Below are 27,665 nucleotides of genomic sequence, written 5' to 3' on the forward strand. Positions count from 1 at the left end.
GTGATAACTCGTCTCGACACACACACACACACACACACATACCCACACACATGTATAGTTTTTTTTTCGATACGAGTAAGCAAAAATCCCAAATCGGATATCCGATCAATTTTTAAATGAAAATAATTTCAAGCTAATAAATATATCACCTACATATAATAAATTATTTAATTTTTATATATATATAAAATTTAATTTCACTTTAAATATTCAATAATTAATCAAATCAAAAGTTAAATATTATATATAAGATATATAATTAAAAAAATTGTATATATATATACGTGTATGTAGATATAGATATATAGCTACCAACTAATGTCGGGTTTGTGTTTTCGAAGGACGTATTATCTCTCACGAACGTGGATTATGTTCGCGAGAAGGAAGGCAAAGTGGATAAGGTTCTTAGATATCGCGGGTTCTTTGTACCTCCGTGTGAAAGCGCCATTCTAGGTGGCCGCGACCATACGAGACACACAGAAAGACGAGACTCTCTCGTTCGCACGGGGGGTCATATCTAGCCTCGAGGGAGCAGTCATTGACATTGAAGGAGAGAGAAAAAGAGAGAAAGAAAGACAGATAGATATATATGTATATACATATATATAGTAAGAGAGAGAGGAGAGAGAGAGGAGAGAGAGAGGAGAGAGAGAGAGAGAGAAATTCTCGAAGAGCAAATACATCGAGAAGAAACGTGACTAATATCTCTGCAACACCTTCCTGTCTTCTCTCTTTCTGCAATATCTCTTCTCATCTCATCTCATCTCATCTTATCTCGTTTCATCTCATCTTATCCCATCCTAGCACTTATCTCTTTCTCTCTCTCTCTCTTTACCTCTTTTTCTCTTTTCCTATTTTTTCCTTTTCTCATCCTCTCACATCCAACGAATGATCTTTTCTATCTTAACCTGTTAACCAAAGAAAGAGTTGTACTTTTAACGCGAATCTATGGAATTGATTACGATTAGTAATAGTAATTAATTATCGAATCTTTTAAACGTAAGTATGAATGATTATAGAAAGTTTCGGCTAAATTTATTTATCGTAGAACGAAGAATTTTGAGAAATATCGCATATAAGGATTGATTGATAGAAATATGAAAGAAATGTGATTTATTCTTTCTTTTTTCTTTTTTTTTTTTTTTTATCTAAGTGTTAGAAATCTAAAAGAGAAAGAAAAAGAGAGATAGACAGAAGGTAATCAATCGGACAAGGTTAAAACGCTAATATAAAAAATTAAATCGAGATTCTAAGATTTCTTTCCTAATTTTTCCGTTCTATTCTTTCTTCTTTTGCAAAGATTTTGAACCATTATATTTTCGATATTTTTATCTCGTATCAATCCCCATCTGATCTTAATTGACTGATTTACATGTAATATATTATGGGAATCTTTACAATTTCCTATTACAGACACCCTTATCTCTTTTCGATCATTTTAAATAATGGAGAAAAAGAGAAAGAATTTCCCTAGGAAATCTTATCGGGTTTATAATAGGATCATTAAAGGAAAAATTTATCTCCAAACGTTTCTTCCTAATATGACCTGTAAAACGTATTTATACACGTACATATACATTCAAGCATCGTTTCGTAATGGTCATAATATTAGTAAATTATATGGCGTTACACGGTGAACGACGACACGCAAAGATTCGTTTAATTATAAGCACAGTCTAACGCACAGTGTCTTCTACATACGCATTAAAATATACAACGAAAAATCTAAACCGTGCGATCTTCGTGAGTCTCACGTAAAATTATCTATTTAATCATCGATTTCCGTTTATTAAGCATTTCTTCTCGTCGTTAGATCACCCTCCAAGAAGAAAAGAGAAAGAAGAAGGTTATCGTCTTACTGATGCAACTAACTCAATGCAAGTAACACGTGTGCAGTAAGTTCTACGAAAAGCTAATTAAAGACTCGCTCGTTAGAAATCGAGTCCATTACTTTTAACGACAAAAATCTTTTTAATCATCGTATTTACTAATTTTAACTGATAAAAACTAGTAGATTATAACGAATATGTAAACGGAGGAAGATAGGGGACAAACATTCGGATCGATTGAATATCGAAGATAATAAATATTTCACTATTTTCAAAGGAAATACTTGTACTGTTCGTTTAGTTTACGAACTAATTTCACTTCTATTATTACGATTTAAAATTCTGATCTTCTGTTTTTTTATTATTTTTTTACTTTTATTTTTTAATCAAATAAAGAATACTCTTTGAGATCTCGAATCAGAAGTAGATAAAGATACATATATATATATATTTGTAATAAAAAATCTAATTATTTAATAAAAAAGGAAATTAATGCAATAAAAAATTTCTCTCCCTAAATTATCCTATTCGAAATCAATAAACGAAAAAGATAATAAATTTTAATAGTTGTCGCATCGATACTGTTACATACATCCTATAATATAATCCAGATGTCAGCTACAACAAATACGAATTAATCCGAGTAATAATTACATCGTATCTTTAAAAGAAAAAAAAAAAGGAAAGAAAAAAAGAAAAAAAGAAAAAAGAAAGTATGTATCGATAATTCATTTATCAATGTCTCTATATCTTTCTCTATCTGTATATATATATATATATATATATAATTTTTTTGTTTGGTGCAAGATATAATGCATTCGATCAGAAGAAAATTTTTTTTCTGTATCCGAGCAAACGAAAGGATCGACTACTTGGCGCAGAAGACGTCCGGTTCGTCGTCCGAATAATAATCCTTCCCATTCTTGATATCACCGCTCTCACGGCGACAAGTTTACGGAAAAACGAAGGAGAAATCTAGGCGCTAATAGCACGCACAAACACATATATATATATATATCCGTATATAAACTAGAAACAATTGAAAATTTCGCAACTTTTTCATTTATTTTAAAAGAATGAAATATATGAAATTTACAGATTAAAAAAAAAAAGAAAAAGATAAAAAAAAAACTGCAAATTTTTTAAACGACCCGCCCTCGTATATATGCACTGTACATATATACATACATCCATACATATATATATATATATACACACACACACATAATGAAAGAACTTCCTTTTTTTTGTTGCTTCAAGTTTGATATTATTTTTCTTACTTTGTTCTTATTTTTCTTATTCTTCCTTTTTTCTTTCTCATTTTTTCATTTATATATATATACATATTTTTTTTCCACAATTTGGAATTGAATTCGTCGGAACGTTCACGTGGGTACCTCTATCTCACGAAAGATAGCACACAAGCAGTGCCAGACGGTCGAAGCCATTCCGGATAAAAGGTGAAAACAGGTTTCGCGCGGACGTCTTATTCCAACGACGAGTAGTAGTCCCACAGTGTTCGAAGCTCTCTCTCTCTGTCTCTCTCTGTCTCTCTCTCTCTCTATCTTTCTCTCTCTTTCTTTCTTTCTTTCTTTCTTTCTTTCTTTCTTTCTCTTTATTTCTTCTTTTCTCTCTGTCTCTTTGCGGGCGAATGTTCGCGCACGTCGCCGCGTTTATCGCCTCGAGCGACATAGAAAGTATAACGCAAATAACACACTGATAAACCGTGTTCGACTGTTACCTTAAACCGTCTCGGTAAGAAGCTTCTCGTTCTATAAGAGAAGAAAGTTCGAAATATCGAATATATATATTACATATATATATGACGAAGGACGCCATATTGATTGTTATAAAGCACGTCAAATGAATTTCTTTGAAATGAAGAAGAATAGAAAAAAGAAATGAAAAAGAGACAAAAAGAAGAAATAAAGCTTTCGAGGAATAATTAATCATCGATCGATCCTTTCATTTATATCTATACATTATTATACTTGTTTATTATTGATAACGATAAATTTAGTAATCGGTATTTTACTGGGTCTCGTTTAGTATAAGAACGTGAGTAAAATAGAGAGAGAGAGAGAGAGAGAGAGAGAGAGAGAGAGAATGCGGTACGCCTTTAATGGTGTCTCACGTAATACGTAATACATGATATATTCGGTACGTCGGCTGATTTATAATACGTGATATATGTAGATATATGTATATATGTGTGTATCCTTTTTATATATAAAGTATATCACAACGTTATTAAATAATACTAAATCTCTAAACGTAACAATTAATTTTTAACTAAAATTTTCCTATTGAAATGAATCAAATAATCACGACGTTATAAATATCTTTCATGAAAGTTATATATCATAGAGGATGAAACGATAAAAACAAAATTCCTAATCGTGATTATAAATATCAATAATCGATATTTATCAGTGAATTTATAATCGATCCTGTAGTCTTACGAATTAGAAAAACAAAGTTTAAGAAGTCCCCTCAAGAAAGACAATAATCGATCGTTTAAATTATGTAAAAAAAAACTCAACACGATCTACCTTTACAAGAACTATTCTCGGCCAATCAAATAATAAATGAATACATTTTTATCGAATAAATAACACTTCGATTTTATCTTTTTTCTCAATTTTTTTTTTTTTTACCGCATATATTTACCTCTTCGTAGAACGTAAAAAAAAAAAAATATCTCATCAGTCGTTCGACGTTACGCGTAAAATCGTCGAATTCTTCGAACGAAGAGAAAATAAAAATAATAATAAGAAGAAAAAATAGAAAAAATATATATATATACCCTTGTTCCTCATCGAGAGACGATCCTTGTTGTTGCTGCTGCTGCTGCTGCTGCTGTTGTTGTTGTTGTTGTTGTTGTTGTTGCTGCTGCTGTTGCTGTTGCTGCTGAGGAGAGATTCGTACCACGTCGGTCGTCGACATGGTGCTCCTCTTCAACTAAGAATCTCACATAATATATATCCTCTTTACCTTTATCTTTGTCTTCTCTCTCTTTCTATTTCTTTTTATCTCATTCATTCAATATTTTATCCGTTGTTTCTTATCATTTATCATATCCTCTAATTCCAATATCAAATTCATAGAAAAAGAGACAAGGGATGGATTCTTTCTCTCTCTCTCTCTCTCTCTCTCTGTTTCTCTCTGCCTGTCTATCTATCTATCTCTGCTTCTCTCAATCTTTCTCTCGAAGAGAAGATTTAATCCGGTCCGTGAACTCGTTCGAAGTCGCGTTCGAAGGGTATCGGTGCGTGCACGTGCGCGTGAGAGTACACGCGACCGGCTGGCGCCCGTCAAGGCTAACGATAGAACTCTGACGACGACGACGACGACGACAATGACGATGACAATGACGACGACAATGACGATGATAATGACGACACGAGAACTTCTCCTTTTTTCTCTTTTCTTATTTCTTTTCTGTATCTCACTTCTTTATTCTTTCTCTCTTTTTTGTATTTTTCTTTTCTCTCTTTTCTTTTCTTTTCTTTTTTTTTTTTTTTTTTAATAACATAACATGAAAGAAAGAAAAGAAAGGAAGGAACTAATCAAACGAAAACTTGCCTTCAATTTCAAGTTTATATATCGGTCCTCGTAATTCGTCGTTAATATATATCTCGTTTTTATATACGATGTTCGTAACTATCGTATTCGAAAATCCCGCCAAAAGTCTATTTGTCTTTTGTTATGTCGACGATGTCCGAGAACGGACGAATGGACGGTTCTCCAAAATGGAAGACGCGAGAGAATGATCAAGCACGACACGCGGCGAACGGCTCACTGGCGTTCGTCGTCGAGTGTCGTGCCGCACCTCCGTTCCTTATTCTTCTTCTTCTTCTTCTTCTTCTTCTTCTTCCTCTTCTTCTTCTTCTTCTTCTTCTTCCTCCTCCTCCTCCTCTTCTTCTTCCTACTCCTCTCTTTTTTCTTTTCTCTTTTTTCCTTCTACCTGAACGAGCTCCTGCGACGCGCACGTACGCACAAATACATAACAGATACGACGCACACGCAAGACACACGCACGCACACGAGTATGGACTACTGATATACGTGCGACGTCACTCAACGTTGCTTATACTTTCGATAAAGATGGAAAATGTAAGAAGAGAGAACGAGAGAGAAAGAGAGAGAGAGAGAGAGAGAGAAAGATGGATACCTGAATCGCACACACGTTGTGCGCTGTTGACGCACGCGTTTCTTTAACTACGCACACATATACATCTTATAATATTATATACACATGTATATATCTATATATACATACATACATACATATATATATATATGTATATATATACATTCCTGCTTAAGTCGATCCTGTGAACACGTTCGGTGTACACCGTACAAATGCGATTCTCTCTGCTTTCCTTAATTTAATAAGATACATTACCGTTATTATTATCATTATTATTATTATTATTATTATTATTATTATTATTATTGTTATTATGATTATTATTAAGATATATATCCAAAACGATAACGTCTTTTTCTCTTACGTTTTAACTATCAATTAAACGACTAAGATCGTCAAGAGTATTCCTTTTTCTTTCTTTTCTTAAATCGATCAACTATACTTCCGTTATGAAAATAATTTTACAAATGAAGCAACACGTCCCGTTTATTCCGCGAATTCTGACGTAACGCAAACGATTTTCTCACTAGAACATCATATACGTGTACGTATATACATATGTATGTATGTATATATATATATATATATATATAGATACTCACGAGAAACACATAAACTTTACCTTACCTTATTCCCCAATTATATTATCACATGCTTTACAAACGGGATGTACGTATATGTAATTCGAACTTAAAAAAAAAAAAATATGAAAATAAGAAAAGAGAAGGAGAAAAGAAAGAAACTTTATCGATACGAAGATTCAATTCGTTCGGAGATTCAAAGTAAATGACGTCCAAGACGAACGCTGTACGTTTACGACAAGGTGCACGAGCCGGTGTAGAACGTTTTCTCTCTCTCTCTCTTTCTCTCTTTTATCTATCCATCTCTTTCTGTCTCTCTTCAGGTAAACTTCGACGACGATCGTCCTCGTAAATGAGACGGTGCAGCTTCTCTTCCCCCACCCTTTTCTCGATCACTTCGTTCTCTCTCTCTCTCTCTCTCTCTCTCTCTCTCCGTGTTTCTCTGTTTCTCTCGATTACTAAATCGACTCTATTACTATATATCTTTCGACAATTTTTACGAGGTTATGAAAAAAGAAAAAAGGAAAAAAAAATAGAAGAGAAAAGAACGAACGAATATACGAATCTCGTAGTACTACGTAATCTCGACGTTACGACGAAAATTTGAAAGGACGGTAAAACACTGATACTACCTGTTGCGCGCGAGAAGCGCCTCTACGCAACGAACGTTCGTTACGCGCATGCGCGGTTGAGACGCTACACCCTCCCCTCCCCGTCCCTAGACCCCTTTCCAACGTTGCGACTTCTCCATAAACCAATCGGCATTAACCGTCGCTCACGAAACTTGCCGAAGATACGCGATCGTAATACGACCTTCTATTGTTTGCTTACCCGCCAAATTTCTTCCCGCCATTTTTTGCCGACATTATTATTATTATTATTATTATTATCATCATTATCATTATTATTATATCGAAGAATTTTTAATATCCTTTTGTTTTGTTTTTTTTTTTTCTTATTTCTTTCCTTCGAGAAATATTTTCTTTGTATGGAAATTGATTTGTGTTTTCTTTTTTCTTTTTCATTCATTCATTGAGCGAAAGAAAGAGAAAGATAAAGAGAGATAAAAAGATAGAGTACGATCGAATGAATTACGTGTAGCAATTCGATGATGCATTTAACAAGGGAGTTCATTGAAAAATAAGAAATAAAAAGTAGAAATGCAGGTGCGTATATTGCCCCGTTGGTTTTTCCTTTCGCACTCAGATCACGTGCTCAACTCCGGATGGTAATGTGTACTCACGTGAAATGCATTTAACTAGACCGTGCTGCTGCACATAAGAACCTCCGGATACAGTAAATAATATAATAATGCTTCCTCGTGAGACGTGCTAGTTTTTCCTTTTTGTTTCTTCGTTCTTCTTTCTTTTCGTTTCTTTCTCTCTTCTTCTTTCTTTCTTTCTTTTCTTTTCTTTTTTTCAATCGAGCTACTCTTCAAAACGTTGCAACCCGCATTGTAATAATAATACTATATCTGATATAATTAATGTCAAATTGATCGAACGTAAATTACAAAGAAGATAAAACAAACAAACAAACAAACAAAAGAAAATGGAGAATAATTAAAGTTCGATGGACTCGTAAAGATATTATAGTAGTTACATCATTAATTATGCGTTGCATTCCATCGAGACGCCATACGAGAAAACAATGCGATAACAATGAATATATTTCGTATGAATAATTATAAAATAATACTAGTTGAAACGTATTCACGAATGAACCGTTGCAAGACTTGTCGACAATGTTTTATATACACGTTGATTTATATATATATATATATATATATTTGTTATCTATCTATCTATATATATATATACATATATATATATATATATATATATATATATATATATATATATATATATATAGATAGATACAATTCATTGATTCGAATTGAAAATTTATTTGTGCAATAATCGTAAATCGAGGGAGAATTACTAGATTTGCGAGAGAAATATCTTTTACAAGTAACGATTAAAAAAATTCTTTTTCTCTGGCACATTTAAAATATTCTTCCTTCTATAAGTGTGTTAGAGAAAACAAAATTAAAATTTTTTGTTTCTTCTCTGTTGAGTTACATTATTATTTTTCTTTTTTTTTTTCTTCCGCTTAATTATTCAGTAATCGCTTTATTTTTAGAAGAATCGATGCATAGCAAAGACATATGTCCCTTTTTTTTCTCTTATCGCTTGAGATAAAATCTTTGTTTTTTTTTTCTCTCCTTTCATTTCACATATATGAACCTTTTTTATATCGCACGTTATTAAAGGTACGTTTAAAACAAGATACAATGTTAAAATTTGTTCTTTTTTCGTTTCTTTTTTTTTTTATATAAATTCATCATATTTATAATAATCTTATGAATTATGTTTGGACCAAGTGCACGTAAAAATATATGCATTATGCGCCAAATGATGCATTGATACATTAGATGTCACGATTACATGGCCCGCGTAGTTCATGGTGCGATACGGTCCTTTGTACTATAGTCCGTGTTTAAAGGATCATTAAACAAACAACATTATACAATTGTCTAATTGCTAAATAATTAAAATAGCAGGTATGTTGTTTGTAATTATTATTATTTTTTTTTTTTAACGCAGAGAGAAATACGATAAGTTTATGTAAATACGTAGCATACGATATTATATGTATGGCACTTTCGGATATTGTAAAATTTGAGCTTATATATATATATATATACACACATATATATATATATACATATATACGTATATATGTATGTATGTTGCTTGTGTATATTTTTATAGCTTAGGCAGTATGAAAAATTGAGTCTTACGTATTCCGTTGCAATTTTCAATAACATAAAATGTTTTCAAATATGTCGATAATCAATCATGAAAAGTAATCATTTTACAAGTATAAATATTTAATATTTATACTTTAAATTATGTCGGAATAATATAAAAATATTCCGGGTATGTTTTTCGAAAGCTTAATTAATGTTTTTATAATACTAATACTTTTTATTCAATTTCGATCGATATAGATGGGCCATTTGAATTTTTAATTTAATATTTAAAATTCAACAAGCTTTTATCACCATATGGAAGATCGAGATGCAACTTACTCGGGCCATGTAAGCAGCGTTGCAATTCTCTCACGCATACATTTACGCAAATCCACGTGTAACACACACACACAACACACAAGCACGCGTGACATTCATTCATGATACATACATAGTATACAATAAAGATGCTCGCACTATTCGTATTTTCATATTATTCTTATTTCTCTTACCCTCTGTCTCTCATATTGATATCACCTCCGCACATTTCTAACACTCGAATATTCTTTTTTGTTCTTTTTTCCTTCCCCTCTTCTCTTCTTTTCTTTCTTTTTCTTTTCTCTCTCTTTTTTTTTTTTTTTTACTTTGATTCTCAATAAGAGTAACAACTTTTTTTCTAAATATATAAGTGGATTGAAAGTGAGAAAATCGACGATAATAATATTTGTGGACATTTGTAAGTTCACGCGCATTAGATGACACACAATGTGTATGTATATAAGTAATATGATCTAGAATTGTTCTTGCTGAAAATTTCTATGAAATAACATTGGAGCAAATGAGATTTGAAACCGGTTCTAAATCCGATGAAGTAGAGGCGATACGTTCCATTAATTATCGTGATTCGGCCTTCGTTTTTGGTGGCCTAAAGGCTTTTAATTTCTTTGCTTTCTTTTGTTTAGTTGCGTTAGAACCAGACTGAAAAGCTTTCCAGCTATCGACTCGTGATTGTCTCGATTCTTCGAAATTTCTTTGCCACTCACGTTCCAGGGCCGCTTGAGCTTCCGCAGATAATTCTTCTTCTCGTTTTCTCTTTCGCTGTTCGGCATCTCTAGTTGCTAGTTCTCTTCTACATTAGAGCAAATTATTCAAGAAAAGAAAAAGAAAATAATACATTCTTTGTCGATTTAAATTTATGAACAATATTATAAGAAAAAACTTACCTTCGTCTTTCCATATCGGCAAACAATTTCATTGTCATAACCCAAACAGCATGCCTGTATCCTTCTTCGGTTTCTTCCTCCAACATATTAGCTGTCGAATTGTCAGTCTTGCCTTCTTTTTTTAATTTTTTCTTTTTCTCAGCAATCTGCAATTAATCTTACTACTATAAAAAGACTCCTATGATCTGTCGCTTCAAGATCGATAAAAACTTACCATGTGATCCGTACGAGCTTTTGCCTCTTCTATAACGTCCATACATTTTGCTCTCGTCTCTTCGTTTTCTAACGTCTTCCATGCTTTATTAACAACTATACAATTGAAATAAATTCATAATTAATTTCTTCATAATCTGTGATTAATGGACAATCGGTAAATTGATTAAAATCAAAATGTCATTTACTTTCAAACGCTTGTTGCGCTCTTTCAGCGTCGTCTTGGTTCTTGTCTGGATGTACAAGTATGGACATCTTAAAATTAAATGCTCCTTTTATTCGATGTTAAACTTACGGAAAGGATAAAAATAAAGAGAAGACATACTTACACGTCGATATTTTTTTTTGATTTCATCTATGGAAGTACTAGGATCTATTTGTAAAACTTCGAACGGATTTAAATTAAAGTAAGAAGAACCAGGCCGCAGTAATCTGTCGATTTGTTGTTTAGGAGTCAACACGGAATCCCTTTTTTCGATTTCTTTGACCTAAATAAAGATAGAAAATAACAAAATCATATAAAACGTCGATCACAGTGGATATACATATATAGGTTAGAATCTCTTTTCGTATTAATAACTATAAGAAAAGTTCGATGAATTTTTAAGATATTTACGTAACGAAAGCGTATTATTAAACGGATTAACGTTTGGAACGTTTAAAACGTTGATAATCAATCATCTTAATGATATAAAACGATGTACACAAAGTGACGTTTGTAGAAATTTGGACTAAAAATGTGTTTGTTTTCGTCGTTATGTAATAATAAAAAATCATCGATCGTATTGTTAAAAGAAATATGAATAATTGATTAATATTATTACATATGTTCCATTACATACTTCCGAATAAAATTCGTTGAATTCATCCTCCTTCTTCGTTGGATTTTCACTGGGTAAACTCGAGTTGGTTGCGGCCATCTTGATTTGTTCCTATTCGCGGCGAGTTCCTATGTCAGCCACCAGATTCTAATTGACGTAACGCGAGAAACAACGAAATGGACAGGATGCTTATCGAGCAATATCGGAACATATGGATTAGGGATAAAATTTCCTTCGACTTCTATATAACCAATGTACGACCTAGAAAGTCTCATATACATATATATATATATATATATGTATGTATGTACATATGTATACATATATATATATATATAAAATTTAATGATCGATAAAATTTAAGAATTCTCTCTCGTTTCTTCGAAAAGTATTAAATTTTTTGTAATAACTTTTTTTTGCACCGAAAATGCTTCAATATATATGTATATATATTTATATTATTTTTTATTAAAAAAATATGTATATATTTATAAATCTTTTTTTTTCTTTTTTTTTTTGGAATAATCAGGATAGGTACGTGTTTATGCATGATTGGCGACATAAAATTTGTTATTATTTTATTAACAAAGCTTAACAGCCAATAATAAACAAGTAATGCTCCTTCGCACGTTAATAAAGACATATCAAACGAAATGAAAACGGCAACATTCACATATGTTATTGCAGCATACACTTTTGTCAAAACTGATTTGACTAACAATTAATTTCTAATACGTTCGAGATATATACTAAATACTAACACGCATTCTCTACTATTCGCTATTATTCGACGAGAGAAAACTTAGATATTACATAAATCGTGTAAGGTAGGACGTGTAAATACTAATATACATCATACATACGAGACACTATACGGACATCTAATACTTCGTTTTATATCTTTTTCTAATCTACCTTTGTAAATCTAGATTAGTAAGCTAATCGTTACTATTAAACGCTTTATTAGACATAAAACGTATTTAATTGTAATATAATTATAAATAGAGAATTGCCACGAGAATCAATTTGTTCGAGATAACAAAATGGCGTAGTATGTAATTATCTTACATACGTAATTATGGTGGTCCGATATGTCGTTCTTTGTTCTATCTTTTTTTCTGAAGGAAGAAGGTTCAATCAACAAAATCGAGACATACCTTTTTTTCTTTCTTTTTTTCCTTCTTTCTTTCTTTCTCTCTCTCTCTCTCTTTTTTTTTTATCTTAATAAAACATTCGAATTTTTTTTCATTTTTATCTTTTTCATATAAGAGTTACATACGATTTATTTATTTATTTATCTTATTATTTTTTTTTTCTTATTCGCGAATGAAGATAATCGCAGAGCTATGATTTAATTTTTCGTCGTTTAATCTCAAACGAAGTGACACTCGCGACATATATATATATATATATATATATATATATATATATATATATATATGAACATACAGTCTTCACACGACGGTGTATTTTCTTTTGTAAATAGTTTATAATTCTATACGTGAACTAGTGGTTAAAGATATCAATGATAGAAATCGGAAATCCAGAGGCGTATATAAGCATACATATATATATAATATAGAATTTATGAAATATCTATTTTACAAATTATAATAAAAATTGTCTTTGTTTCTGTGTACGTGCGTTTGTATATGTGTGTCTGTCACAAAAGTCTTCATTATTCTAAATTAATTATACGTAGCACGAAAACGATTTATATATGTATATCTACGCTTTTCATAACAATTTGAAAAAAACAAAATAAATAAAACGAGAAATAAAAATAAATGAATGAATGAATGAATGAATTAATTAATTAATAAAAAATAAGAAAGAAATATAACAAATCCTTTTTACGCCTCTGTTAAAATGTCCTCACATTTTACAATAAATTACACAAAGCTAGCGTGCCAAAGATAGAGATCTCAACGCTACTAATCTACATATCGACGTTCTAATCGTAATATACTGTGAGAAGTAATAATGGGGAGGGGAGACAACAATAATACGGTGGCCACAGGGACATACGTTATTTATCCATTAGAAATACAATTTCTATTTGCTTTTTTTTTTTTTTTTTAAACAAATACGCATATCAAAATACGCGCGAACGAACGATCGACACAACAATAATAAAAAAAAAAAACATAATAATAATAATAATAATAATAATGTCGATTAATTTGATCGATCGTTCGTAAAAAGAGAAAAAAAAACAAAAAGAAAAAGATAACGCGCTCGTACATCGTGAATAAAAAAAAAAAAAGGAAATCATACGGATCCTATATTTTAATATTTTACGTATTACATCCTAATCTAATTACACGCTACACACTAAAATTATAAAATAGAATAATTCTAAAGATTACATATGGACCGTTATTACTTCTCACTGTAAGCGAATAAAAAGGATCACCATTCATTCGTTCTTTCTCTAATAAAGAGATTAGAGTAATGTTGAATGCAGATTATGTATGTCAATTGAAAATAGATCCGTAAACGTGAAATTAATCGTGCGAGCGATTGTTATTATTATTATTATTTTGCTTGATTTATATTGTTGGTGAAAATAGAATTAATGAGAGATATCGACAAGATTTGTTGTTCGAAAAAAATCGGACGGGAATGTCCCATTAAAATTCTTTGTTTTTTTTTTTCATTTGTTCTTCCTTTTCTTTCTTTTCTTCTTTCCTTTCTTTCTTTCTTTCTGCTCTTTCTTTCTTTCTTTCTTTCTTTCTTTCATTCTTTTTATCTTCCTTTTTTTGTCTTTTTTATTTTTTAATCTTTTTTATCTTCACGCGCGCGTATTTATCATTCCTTCGCAAAGGATTTTCTGTCCGAAGAAGAATCTGTCAAAATATATTTTCTTCGTAAAAATTGACATCTATAATAACTTATCGATATGCATATCCGAGAATATTTATTATATCGTTAGAGAAAACCGATATAAGTGTGTTCTTGTATATATCTATATATATTATAGATATAGATATGTATGGTCGTGTACGTGTATGTGTATCGAATGATTCGACGTAGGTCGAGAGTCGATAATTGTAAGAGAGAGAGGGGGGACTTGCTTGAAGAGTTAAGAATGAGAGAGGAAGAGAAGACTAGGGTGTTTTTTCTTTTCTTTTCTTTTCTTTTGTCTCTATATATATATAGACAGTGTGTGTGTGTATATGTATGTTGTATCTGTGTGCGTAGTTAAGCGACAAGAGATGTTGAAACAGCTGATGCTTGAGACAAGCAATAAGTAAGTAAGTAAGTAAGTAAGTAAGTAAGTAAGTAAGTAAGTACCTATATTGAGATAGTAAACGTTTCGGAATGATTATAGACAAGTAGATTTGGTCGAAATTTTATACCGTCGAACGGCAAGCACACTTATATAAGGAGGATAGGGTGGGTGGTGGTTAGAGGGTGAGAGGGACCGAGGGATGATTGCGAAGGATCAACTAACGACGAAGAGATTTATTTTGGAAGTTAAGATTTTTATCGCGATAGAGACGACATAATTTATCTTCTTTTTCTTTATTATTTTTTTTTTCTTTTTTATTTCTTCTAATTCCTCTAATGACGGATCAAAATGACTTCGACGTCATTTTGTTAATCGCGAATGACGATGAGAGAGAACGACGTTGGACGAGATACCTTGACCTTGACCCAGATATTCAACATCTCTTTCCAATTTTATCTCCCCTCCACCCCCAACCCCTTTTTCTTTTTTTAATTTCAAAGTAAATTTAAAATTCGTTAGTTTCTTTGCTATCGATTCGATTAATTCGAACAGTTTTGACAATAGTTCATCGAGGATTATTATTTCGTTTAGGAGACAAGGTCAAAGGATCTCAACGAGAGATAATTTAATATATATATATGTATATATAGTATTATATGACGATCGACACGATTAATTTTTATATCTACCATATAAAGAATTCTTTAAACACATTAGGTAGATCTCTCATATCCGACATTATCTTTTTTTTCTTCCATATATGCTTATTATATGAATTACACATAAATTCATTATTCGATCTCGATGGATCATCTCTGAAAAATGATCTCTCTTTCTTTCTTTCTCTCTCTCTCTCTCTCTCTCTCTCTCTCTCTCTCTCTCTCTCTCTCTCTCACTCTCGCTGAATTTTTTTATTATTTATTTATTTACTCATTCATTTATTATTTATTTATTATTATCGTTATTGACGTTAACGGGGGGGATAAATTATTGACGGCCTCCGGATATTATATCGAATCGTCGTGGGTTTTAATCGATTTTATAGTTTATAGATTTATCGATCTCTCAACGAAGAGATGAATCCAACGAGAAACGATATATTTCTTATTATCGTTAATATACCGTAATATATATTATTATAATATATATCGTTATATGTAAGTATTCACTTACAACGGACACAACACACTCTCTATATAAAAATTTCGCGTAAACGTCCATAGATATATTACACATACATATTAGGTATGCACAAACACACTCTTTCAGCGCGAAAAGAATGAAGACAAAAAAATTGAAAAAAAAAGAAAAAAAAATAGAGAGAAAAAAAAACGAACAGACATTATATATTTTCGCATGTATAAACTTTCAAAATCTATTTTGGCACTCTCCTAATTTCGTCAAAAAGGCGAGCACGCTTTTTCTATATTCTTCAATTCAGAGACATTGCATTGGAGTATAGATTTACTCTTTCTCTACACATACTTGTAATTTTACTTTATTTTATTTTTAACTTTTACTTTTACTTTTACTTTTACATTTTTATTTTATTTATTTATTTATTTATTTTTTTTTATCATTTTTTATTTATGTATTTGTTTGTTTGTTTGTTAATTGGTTTGTTTGTTTTAACGCTTTACAATTATATTATATACGTAATAATTATTATATATCGTCCTTATGTTTATACGTTAATTGGTCTAATCGTAAGAAAGTTTTTGTTTTTTTTTCCTTTTCCTCTTCTTTCTTTTTTTTTATTATTATTATTTTTCTTTTTTATTTTTTTATTCTTTTCCTTTTTTTCTCACTCGCATACAAAATATTATCGGCTGCGATTTCTTAGTTTGTTTGTTTTGTGTTTTTTTTTTGTTTCTTATTATTATTACTATTACTATTATTATTATTATTATTATTATTATTATTATTATTATTATTATTATTATTATTATTATTTTCTTTTTCATTATTTAATTTTACTCTTCTTCTTTCTTTGCAAAACAAATTTGGTTTTTATTTATCATTAAACGAATTCTATTAAAAAACTTTTATATATATATATATATATATATATATATATATATATATATATATCGTTTAGTACTTCGATCGTATTATTTCCAATATCTGTTATTTTGTTTCATCCCTTTCTTTTTTCTTTTTTTTTGTGTTTTTTTTATTTCCTCGGTTCGATTTAAGCGTAAATTATTATGCATATACCGATAAGCGATCTCGTGACATATATTTTTTTTTCTTTTTTCTCTCTTTTTCTTTCTTCTTCGTTTTAACGCGATTAAGCTTCTCTCACACGAACAATCGATCGATCGAACGACCGAACGATCGATTGGTCGATCGATCGATCGATCTTTATACGTGTTAGATATCGCGAAAGGCCAACGCGTAGCGCGTATGAAATAATAAATAGAAATGAAAATTTACATATTTCCTTCGCAATTAAATTCGCGGAAGAATTTGTTTGTGGTGATAAATAACACCGATATCGATTTAATACATATCTCCGTTCTAAATCGATATCATTTAATAATATTTTTTGTGTAAATATGTGCTCGGTTAAATTAACGAAGAGAGGCACGTGCGATTAGAAAATATATAAATACCCATCCCACGATAGATTTATGATTAAACACGACGCGTTTATAATAATAATATATTTATATACATATATATATATATATTTATATTTATATATATATGTATGTATGTGTGTACAATTTTTATTACACATATATATGTATATAAGTTATTCACAATAAAAGCTCTATATATTTCTAGACAGTCACTGCGAATAATGTGTCCATTGAGAGATTATTGGCTGGATGCAGACCGTTAATAAATATAATTTTTATTTTTTTCCCTTCGACGCGTTTGATTCTTTTTTTCATTAAAAACCCCGATAAAATTTTATTGTTAAATCAATCAAAGATACTGTATTTTTTTCCTGTAACGTTATATACGTATGCCTGTTTCGAAAAAAAAAAAAAACAGAAAAAAAATAAAAAAGAAAAAAGATTTTCTTTACAGTTCTTTTTTTTCTCTCCCTTTTATATATATATATATATATATATATATATATATATATATTCTTTTGTTCTCTCTCTTCTTCTTCTTTTACCGATATAATTATCCGTTTGTCACGTTCCCTTTTTTTTCTCTTCGTTTTCTTTTCTCTTAGAATTTTCCGTTATCGTTAAGTTAAGAAAAAACGTATGCTCAAAAAATACTTTCGTCTTTGTAAAATTTGATTTTTGTTCCTTGTGTTTTTCTTTCCTTTTTTCTTCTATCCTCTTTTTTAATTTTATCCTTTATCCTTTCGAGTCCCGAATCTCTACGCGTGTAATAATACCTACGTATAGATATGCATATACAGACTGGCGTGGTGAGCGTGCGAGAGAATATATTCAAATTAATTAATAATCGATTACTATTATTTCCTGACTTTTCCGAAGTTTTACTTTCGGACAATAACGTTTTCACTACAAAATAAATAAAATACAAAGATGAGTACAAAAATCGTCCTAGTAAAAATGTTCTCGAGAACGAGTAATCGTGCAGCGATGAAAGAAAAAGAAAGAGAAAGAAGCAAACACAAACAAAAAAAAAAAAAAATCTTTTAAAATTACTTTTAAGCAAAATTTTCGACCTATCGATCCTACCTATATATGTACTTATGTATCGTGTATATGCGTTACGATAAATTTTCACGTTTTCATTCGTACAGATTATAAAAAACGCGATTAGAAACGTCTTCGATAGTTCTAATATCGCCGAATCGTTTATGTTCGAACAGAATTTAATCGATCTATTATATATATATATATATATATTTATGTATTTATTTATGTATGTATGAATATATGTATATATATATCGGGTGCCTGTATCCAGCGACGTTTAATGGAACGAGATATTCGTGGGGACTCTACTGGCTTTGATTACCTATTTTGATGATTTGCTTCGACTGCCTTTTGATTAGCAATACGGACATTGATGGGACGGAGATGAAAGTGATGATTGGTGGTAGGTTGATGAAGGTTGGGAGGTAGATATGAAGGGGATCGATAAGGATAAGATGAAGGGAGATAAGGGATACACAATTTTGAGGGTGACTATAAGCGTTGTCGAACATATCTCTCTCTCTTTTTTTTTTTTTTTGTTATCGAATAATATATTCGTTTTCATGTCCGACACGCAATTACATTTTGCATTTTGATTTCGGGCTGTCAGCCATATTTTTTTCTTCTTCTTTTTATATGTATTATTTATATATTATAATGTATATATATATATGTATGTATATATATATATGTATGTATATGTATATATTTTCTCTCGTGTGTTACGATTATTAATTTTATATTGATATACGACGTGAGACAAAACTCCGTCGAGGGAAGAAGGAAGGCTGTCGATTCGAACAAATCGATTGTATTTATACCCCTTTTGACACGTTTGAGAAATCGAGAAAATGCTTGAATTTATATTTTCGTTTTATCCATGTTCTCATTTCGTTTTGTTTTGTTTCTCGATTGTTACAAATATTGAATGTTTTATTTTTTAATTGGCCCTGTTTTCTTTCTTTCTTGCTTTCTTTTTCTTTCTTTCTTTTTCTTTCTCTTTCTCTCTCTCTCTCTCTCTCTCTCTCTCTCTCTCTCTTCTTTTTTCAATTATTTTTCTTTCACATCGATATGATTTTCCTGATTTAATTAAAAGATTTTTATTTAGTTATGTCGGAGATTTCTCTCACGACAATTTTGATATATCTCTTTGCTCTTCAAACGTCGTTACGTCGACGCTCGAAACGATTCAAATTAATAATTAAAAAAAGTATTACGAATAAAGCAAACATGTATATATATATATATATATATATATATATATATATAATATATATAATTGTAGAGAAATTTTTTGATTAATTTTTTTCGAACGAATTTTTAAAGGGGGATCATCTTTTCTATTCTTTCTTTTTTTCTTAATTGCAATCGTGTTTGTCTCTCTATCGTTTATCGTTCTTACATTGTTATATGTATTTGATATATATATATATATATATATATATATATATATATATACACTATGCACACGTATATGTATGTATGACCGTTCATTGATGTTATTTACGTATGTATATATATATATGTATGTATGTATGTATGTATGTATGTATGTATGTATGTATGTATGTATATATATATTTAATATAAAGTATAGCACTTGGAAAAAATGGCACATTTTTAATGGGCTGGCGGGGTATAGGAGGAGACAGCAACCTTATTGGCTGTCTCGTCGCAGCGACCTAACATCATTTATTACAACCGATATCGAACACCATCAACGACACACATATGTATACATACACGAGTTACATATACATATTATATGTCCATTGTTTAGACGACAATTTAATGACGATTACACGCGCGTGCACGTGCGCACTCACACACACGATATGTTTATTATTTAATTACGAATCAAAGCAACGATTAGACACTCTTTCACGTCAATTATAAATTCGTACGTATATATATATATATATTTTTTTTCTCTTTTCTTTCTCTTTTCTTCTTTTTTTTTTCTTTTTATCGCGAATGGGGCTAACAATTGATAAACACAAGAAAAAATATTAAAGAAGAAAAAAAAGGGAAATATAAAAAGAATAGAATAAATAAATGTTATTTTTTTTCTTTCTTTTCTTTCTTTTTTTTTTTTTTTTTTTTTATTTAAGGGTATTCGTCATAATAAACTATTCCACTCTAATGTAATTCTAATGACGACAACGACGACACATGAGAGGCGACATTCTATTATAAATCAATACATATGTGTATACATATATATAGATTTGTATTATCAATTAATCTCGGTTTCGATAGTAATGTAATCCACGTAAGTTTTATCATCTCGCTCTCTTTCTCTTCATCTCATTTATTTCAATCTTAAATGTTATCTATTTATACGGTACGAATAGGGAATTTTTATCACGATAATAGTTAAATCCTTTTTGTGATATATTTAAATGAAAAATATAAAAAGAAATAAATAAATGAAAACAAAAACGAGAAAGTAAAAATAAAATCGTGATCTCGTTTTTCATTATTATTATTATTATTATTATTATTATTATTATTATTATTATTATTATTATTATTATTATTTATTAATTATTATAATAATAATTATTATTATTATTTCTTTGACTAGAGCACCGATATGTCTATAAAACGTATGCGCCGGGGGTGAAGGGAATATTGCTTTCCCTTATATTGTTTTTTTTTTAATCGATTTATTGATTTGTTTATTTTTTAATTTTTTTTTCTTTTCCTTTCAGAGGTTTGACGGATTTTTTCTTTTTTTCTTCGCTACTATTTGTCCTGTTGTGTAGGTATAGAAGATATACCGCTTCTTCATCTGTGCACCGCGGAAAATCGATTAATTAGTTTTCTTCTTCTTGTCTCTGTATTTTTTTTTTTTTTTCTTTATACCTCCTGTTCTGTTCTCGTTTGTTTTCTCTTTCCCGTCATTATTTTATGTTTTTCTTTTCTTAATTTTTTAATTTTTTTTTTTTCTTTTAGTTTAATTTTTTTTCATTATTTCTTCTTTTTTACAAAAGCTCGACGAGTATACGATAATCGTGATAACGTATGAGGTACCCGATAACGTTGTTTTTTTCCTTCTCTCTCTCTCTCTCTTTCTCTTCCCATCTACACACATTCGCATACACGACGCGTTGTCACGAAAATCGAGTTCGAGCGTATAAAGCAAAAAAGAAAATTTTCTGTTTCACACTTATGTCTTTCATAATTTCGCGGTTACATCCATTATCAAGGACGAACACGCGCGCTTATTATTATATACAAATGCTTATCAGGGAAATCGTTGATATAGATTTAAAGGTGGGGTTAAAGGTGGGACGATAGGCGGCATGGTGGTGGTGATGGTGATGGTGATGGTGATGGTCATGGTGGTGGGGATGGGGCATTATAAGAGAGGAAGTGTGTTCATGCCTATCTAATTATCTTGATTTTACAAGCGACGTTTAACAGCAACATTTTTCTTTCTCTTTCTCTCTTTCTCTCTATTTCTCTTTCTCTCTCTCTCTCTCTCTTGTATTTTTTTTTATATCATCTTCTTCTTCTTCTTATTCTGCTTCTTCTTTTTCTTCTACTTCTTTATTCTCTTCTTCTTATTCTTCTTCTTATTACTCTTTGATTAAAAAAAAAATTCACGAAGTATGCCGCGCGATCGAAAGTTTACGAGAACTTCGCGCGATTCGCTCATTAAATTTTGTGTTCGAATGTGCAAGCGGCTATTCCGATCGAGATCAGAATTTAAAGGATGTTCCTTTTCTTTTATTTATTTATTAATTTTTTTGTTCTTTTCTTTCTTTCTCTACGTAATTACGCGCTATTACGCTTTTAATAAGTCATTATCTCGAGAGAACTATTTGGTAAGTAATATATACGTATTAAGAGTACATAAATAAATAAGTAAATAAATAAAAAATATATCTCAGTTAGTAATTAAAAAAATGTATCTCAACGCATTGACGATCATCGTTCTTGTACGTTATTGTTCGTTCGTTCGGCCATATTATTATTTTTTTTATTTTTTATACTACTATGCTAAATTCGATATCTCTAAATATTTCCCTTGAATTAGAAAAACGATTGAAAAAGTTCGCATCATGATTATTCGATCGTCCTGATGCGTTTAAGAAAAATAAAATTGCAAAGTGTACTATTTCTAATCATCGTTAATATCAATTAGAGAGGAGGATGAACTATCGCTATGGAAAAAGAAAGGAAAGAAAATAGATAAATAAATGAATAACTAAATAAATAAATAATTAAACAAAAAGAAATGCGATCGATCTCTAAAGAGCATCTTGAAAAAAAAAAGCCGAGGATCATAATAAATTATCTCGATTGAATTAGGAATAAGGTGATACCATGGTCTGTGCACCCCCTTCACCGATGCGTCTCGAAATGACCTTTGATTTACAAGGTCATCCGTGGCGAACGGTGGAGGGGGTCCGGCCGCTATGCTTGATCCAACTCGTGACAAACCTCCATGTAATCTGGATTATGCATTATATCCTTTATCATATCCTTCAGGATCGTGTAACGTGGAAACATTGGATATATCTTGGAATTGTTGTACTCCTCCTGAGAAAAAAGAAATATTCTCATGTAATATCTTTATCATTATTATTACTATTATTATTACATTATAAATTTATTAATTACAAACTAATATAAACCTTAAATGAATTTATATATGAGTTTATATGTCGCATAAGAAATATATGAATTAATAATTAATAAATTACATACATGAACGTGTTTTATAATTACAGATGAAAAATCATTGAACCTATAGATTTTCGATAATACTTTCGACCCATCGAAAGATCATTCTCTTACATTTCATTTTCGATGTAATTAAAAAATATATATTTCTTTTTTTCCTACACACGAAGAAAAGATAAAAAGAAAAAAAAAAAAAAAAGAAAAAAGTAAGTCGAGATTGAACAAGCATAACATTATTTAAATATTATTATTATCGTTAGATGATCAAAATGAAAAATTCTTTCCATTCGGTAAATCCGGATTTTTCTTTCTATCGTCCACTTTTTCTATTGGCTTGTAAGATAAGATAAAAAGTAAAGGAGAGATAAAACACAAGTTTTATCCTTCCGTCTTCGATCTATTCTCTACCACATGTGACGTTTCACTTCTTATATAGATTTTACCTTTGTCACATAGAAAAGGAAATCCCATGGCGTTAAGGTGATTTACGTGTATAGCTTTCAATAACGTCACGCCATATGTTATGTCGAAGCAATGCCGGTTAAATCGAAATCGACGTGCAAACGGTTTAAGACAGCGAATCCGGTAAGATTAAAAGTACTCTTCTCTTTATCTCTCTCTCTCTCTCTCTCCGTCTATCTCTTTCTTTTTCTAATTCGAACCTTATATTCGATAAAATCCGATAGAACCTTTTCTAGCACGAAAACACCACGAAATGATACCCCGAAGAAGAAAAAGAAAAAAAGAAAAGAAAAAAGTTCGAACGAGTTTTCTCGAGTTTTCTTTTCTTTGATCGCCAACACACTCGCGCTTGCACACCTTTATGATTTTTATTTCTTGCCAATGAAAAAAAAAAAACTTGTTATATCTATCCTTTGAGAAATCTGAAAAATGGATCTTTTTCTTCATACTATTTTCTTTTTTTTTTTTCATTTTGTATACATACGTATCCGATATATAACAATTGTCGACGAGGATGGAAAAAAGAGAAAAAAAAAAAAGAAAAAAGAAAAAAGGAAAAGATAAATAAATAATTCGCTAAATAATTATTTTGTATAGCCTTTTCAACATTTATAGATTGATTTATATATATATATATATCTTTTTTTAGACACCTACTCAAGTATTTAATATTAATAATTTTCGAAGATGAAAAGAAGAAAAAGAAAAAAGAAAAAAAAAAAAAGAAAAAAAAAATTCATACCCAAATAATTTAGAAAACATTTCTTTTTCATCCTTTCAATATTTACTTATTTATTTCTTTTTACATTATTTTTGATTTTTTATACATACCTTTAAAACACGAATAAGATTCCTAAGTCCCGTATACTTTTTCAGCAGCCTGTACAGATCATTGGTCATCTGGGTATTCTCCGATTCGATCATTGCCGTGGTCATGCCTGCGTCAACGAAACAATAGAACAAACGAATTAATTGTCGTGAAACTCAGAATTCGACGTATACGCAGAAATACGAGTCATTCAATAATATTCTCTTTTTCTTTTTTTCTTTTCTTGTTTCATAATAATCATTTATATAATATATCGATGATTAATGAACGCACGCGGGAAATTACAATCGTATTGAAAATTTACAATTATGATTGATTCGATTTGAGAATACGATTGATTTCTCTTTTTATTTTTCTCTCTCCCTCTTTCTCTCTCTCTCTCTCTTTTTCTTTCTGCGTATACATTTGTCTCTTTTTTCATCTTTTTTTTTTTTATTTTGTATTCTATCAATTATACGAAACGAGAGAAAGGATTGAAATTTCACGAGAACAGTTATCAGTTTCCCTATAGACGAACTTATTTTCAAATTCTATATAATGAATAGCATGAAAATTGTAGTATATAATTCAACACTTATCTTTCGTCATAAATCATTCATTCTAATTCCCTTACGTATTGAAATATCTCTTTCTTTCATTCTTTTTTTCTTTTTTTCTTTATGTATTTTTACTTAACTTTGCTAAATTGTGTAACTCGTAATTATAAATAATAATTATTATTTAATTTAACAAATTATATCAATAATAATAATTACTATTATTATTTTTATGATTACATCGTCAATGATGGAAAATTCATGGGGGAAAAAAAAAAAAGAAAAAAAAGAAAAAAAAGAAAGAAAAGAGAGAGAAATTGAATATGTCTGTCCCTTTTCCTTTTCGTTTTATCAATTTCTGACAAATATGTTTCGACCTTGTGATATCTCGATACAAATTTCATTGATGCTCAGTTGGTCTCTTCTTATTTTTCCTTTTTTTTCTCTTCGATCGTTCGAGAGTACGTACGACAGAAAATAATATATTATTCATGCTTGGAAACTTTCCAACGAAGGCGATAGCTATCGTCCGTCGCTTTTTTCCGCACAATTTGCCGTAGGAAAAGGGCCTTTGCGCGAGAAAGAGACTAGTGATCCTTCTACACCCTTCTACACCCATCTTTCTCTCTCTCTCTCTCTCTCTCGCTCTCTCTCTCTCTCTCTCTCTCTCTGTGTCTGTTCTTCTCCCTTCTCGAACGATCCTTCAGAGTAAATTTACTTGGACTTTATATCCGGATACCTTGAAAACTTTGACTTTAGTTCTTTAGGTCGAAATTAATTTTCGAGAGTCGGAGAATCGATCGATATTTATAATACATAATAATTTATATATTTATTTATTTATTTATTTATATAAAATTATATATATGTGTGTGTATATAATAATATATTAAATATTTTATAATTTACAGATTATATTTAATATATATATATATATATATATATATATATATATATATATATATATATATTGTATGAAATAATTATAGTAAATATCATAAACCTGTATAACAAATAATATGTAATATCACAAATGATCATATACCCTTTCTATGTACCTACAAATATTGAACAAATATTTATATATCTAACAAAATTCTACCCTTTATCTAATTCTATATACGTATCTCTGTAATAAAACAAATAAAATTAAATCGATTGCTTTGATTCCACTGAAATTTCGTGTCGTTGATTGGATCCACCAGAGATTGGATGTATTCTTTCTGCTTGCTTACTTCTCTCTCTCTCTCTCTCTCTCTCTTTCTCTTTCATTACGATTAATCGAAAAAGGAAGGAAACAAAAAACGAAGTAAAAAAAAACAAGAAAGAAGAAAAGAACAAAAAAAAGAAATGAAAATATGAAGGAGCTAGAAAGTCATAGAAATTCGTTCTCTCTCTCTCTCTCTCTCTCTCACTTTTTCTCTCTCTGTTCATTCACGAAGGTTTCCCTCGTTCATTTCTTTTCGTTCTCCCCGATAATGGCGTTTACTCACCCTCGAGTCTCTCGATTCGTTCCCTCTTCGTCTCAGCTTCCTCCGCCAATCGTGCCGAGGTTTTAACGCCCTCACCGCTCTTGTGTGTCTTTTCCATGATGGAACAGGCACGCAGGACGAAAGCAGGAACGGTTTCTTGTTTCTCTTGCCTTGGTATATCTACCAGGGTCCAGTACTGCGTCTCTAGTTTGATCACATCCTGAGAAAAGGGAGGAAAACCACAACTATGGTGTAACCATGATGGTATATATGTGCTACATACATATATACATATATATATATATATATATATATGTATTTGAGAATGTGGTACATGTATACATATATACGTATCTACTACGTACGAGAACTGAGCGTACCAAAACCACAGCACGAGCAACTTTGCGAGCTCTAGAGGGAGAAAACGAAGGGATGGGTAGGAAATGAAGGGGGTTTAGAGGGAGGTGCGAAGGGATGGAAGAAAAAAGGATCGAGCAAACCTCGTTTCATTAAGCGTTTCATTTTAGCGTCGAAAATTGTCTATAAATTTTTTTTTTATCCTGTTGAAAAAGAACAAATAAAAGAAAAAAAAAAAAAGGAAAAAGAAATAGAAAGAAAAGAAAGCAAACGATTCAATTAGTAATACGAACGTAATTGAATATGTCGGCTTACGTTGAAATAACGTTCCGCGAAAATTCCAAAAATTCCGTAAAATTCGTCGGTTTCGTGGATATCGAATAAATAGTTTCTTTCGAACGAAGTGAAATGCTTTTGACGGCTGTCTCGAACGAAATTTAACGTTAATATTTCGTACGTACGTATTATTCGTTGTAATTCGAAAAAGAAATTCGTATTATCTCGAGTACAGTAAAATGGTGACAGTGGTTTAAATTGGATAACATCTTTGCGAAAGGGAAAGAAAAAGAAAAAAGAAAAGGGAGAAAAAAGAAAAGAAAAGAAAAGAAAAGAAAAGAAAAAACTGCGTTGGATGGTAACCGGACAGGTAACACAGGACACATGAAATTCTACGCGCTAAGTTAATTTCATGCTGGGATAGTTCACGTATGTACGTAACTATGTATGCGAACGTATACGTGTGTTACACTTTAAAGGGAAAACGGATTTAAGCGATAAGCGATAGCCCTTTGTTACTAGCTAGGCCATAGACGTCCTATCTCTCTCTCTTTCTCTCTCTCTCTACATATATATATAATAATAATAATAATAAT

General features: G+C 30.5%; 3 protein-coding genes across 7 annotated transcripts in view; all 3 read right to left on the bottom strand.

Moving 5' to 3' along the window:
• LOC127064127 (serine-rich adhesin for platelets-like) overlaps positions 1–5,529 on the bottom strand; it is a 45,877-nt gene extending 40,348 nt beyond the window's left edge. For both annotated transcript variants that reach the window (XM_050994725.1, XM_050994724.1), the window contains exon 1: positions 4,636–5,529. In XM_050994725.1, the coding sequence (XP_050850682.1) occupies positions 4,636–4,775 (140 nt within the window). In that variant the 5' untranslated portion in view covers positions 4,776–5,529. The remainder of the gene's footprint in view (positions 1–4,635) is intronic.
• Positions 5,530–9,814: 4,285 nt separating this feature from the next.
• LOC127064150 (dnaJ homolog subfamily C member 8) lies at positions 9,815–11,745 on the bottom strand. The gene is made up of 6 exons (XM_050994774.1): positions 11,597–11,745; positions 11,084–11,242; positions 10,943–11,009; positions 10,756–10,850; positions 10,542–10,687; positions 9,815–10,447 (listed from the first exon to the last, which is right to left on the bottom strand). The coding sequence occupies exons 1-6, from the start codon at positions 11,672–11,674 to the stop codon at positions 10,213–10,215; spliced, it is 780 nt and encodes a 259-aa protein (XP_050850731.1). The 5' UTR covers positions 11,675–11,745; the 3' UTR covers positions 9,815–10,212.
• Positions 11,746–12,769: 1,024 nt separating this feature from the next.
• The window catches only part of LOC127064151 (uncharacterized), a 96,347-nt gene continuing 81,451 nt past the window's right edge, over positions 12,770–27,665 (bottom strand). For all 4 annotated transcript variants that reach the window (XM_050994775.1, XM_050994777.1, XM_050994776.1 and 1 more), the window contains 3 exons: positions 26,458–26,656; positions 24,431–24,537; positions 12,770–22,993 (listed from right to left, as the gene is read on the bottom strand). In XM_050994775.1, coding sequence (XP_050850732.1) covers positions 22,868–22,993; positions 24,431–24,537; positions 26,458–26,656 — 432 coding nt within the window. In that variant the 3' untranslated portion in view covers positions 12,770–22,867. The remainder of the gene's footprint in view (positions 22,994–24,430; positions 24,538–26,457; positions 26,657–27,665) is intronic.

This window comes from Vespula vulgaris, chromosome 5 (genome assembly GCF_905475345.1).
Source record: "Vespula vulgaris chromosome 5, iyVesVulg1.1, whole genome shotgun sequence".
In the NCBI taxonomy this organism is placed as follows: Eukaryota; Metazoa; Arthropoda; class Insecta; order Hymenoptera; family Vespidae; genus Vespula; species Vespula vulgaris.

Coding starts and splice junctions, on each gene's coding strand:
- LOC127064150 (XM_050994774.1), bottom strand. CDS start 11,674: ATGGCCGCAACCAACTCGAGTTTACCCAGTGAAAATCCAACGAAGAAG. Junction 11,243..11,596: donor TCAACGAATTTTATTCGGAA/GTATGTAATGGA, acceptor ATCTTTATTTAG/GTCAAAGAAATCGAAAAAAG. Junction 10,688..10,755: donor AAGCTCGTACGGATCACATG/GTAAGTTTTTAT, acceptor GATTAATTGCAG/ATTGCTGAGAAAAAGAAAAA.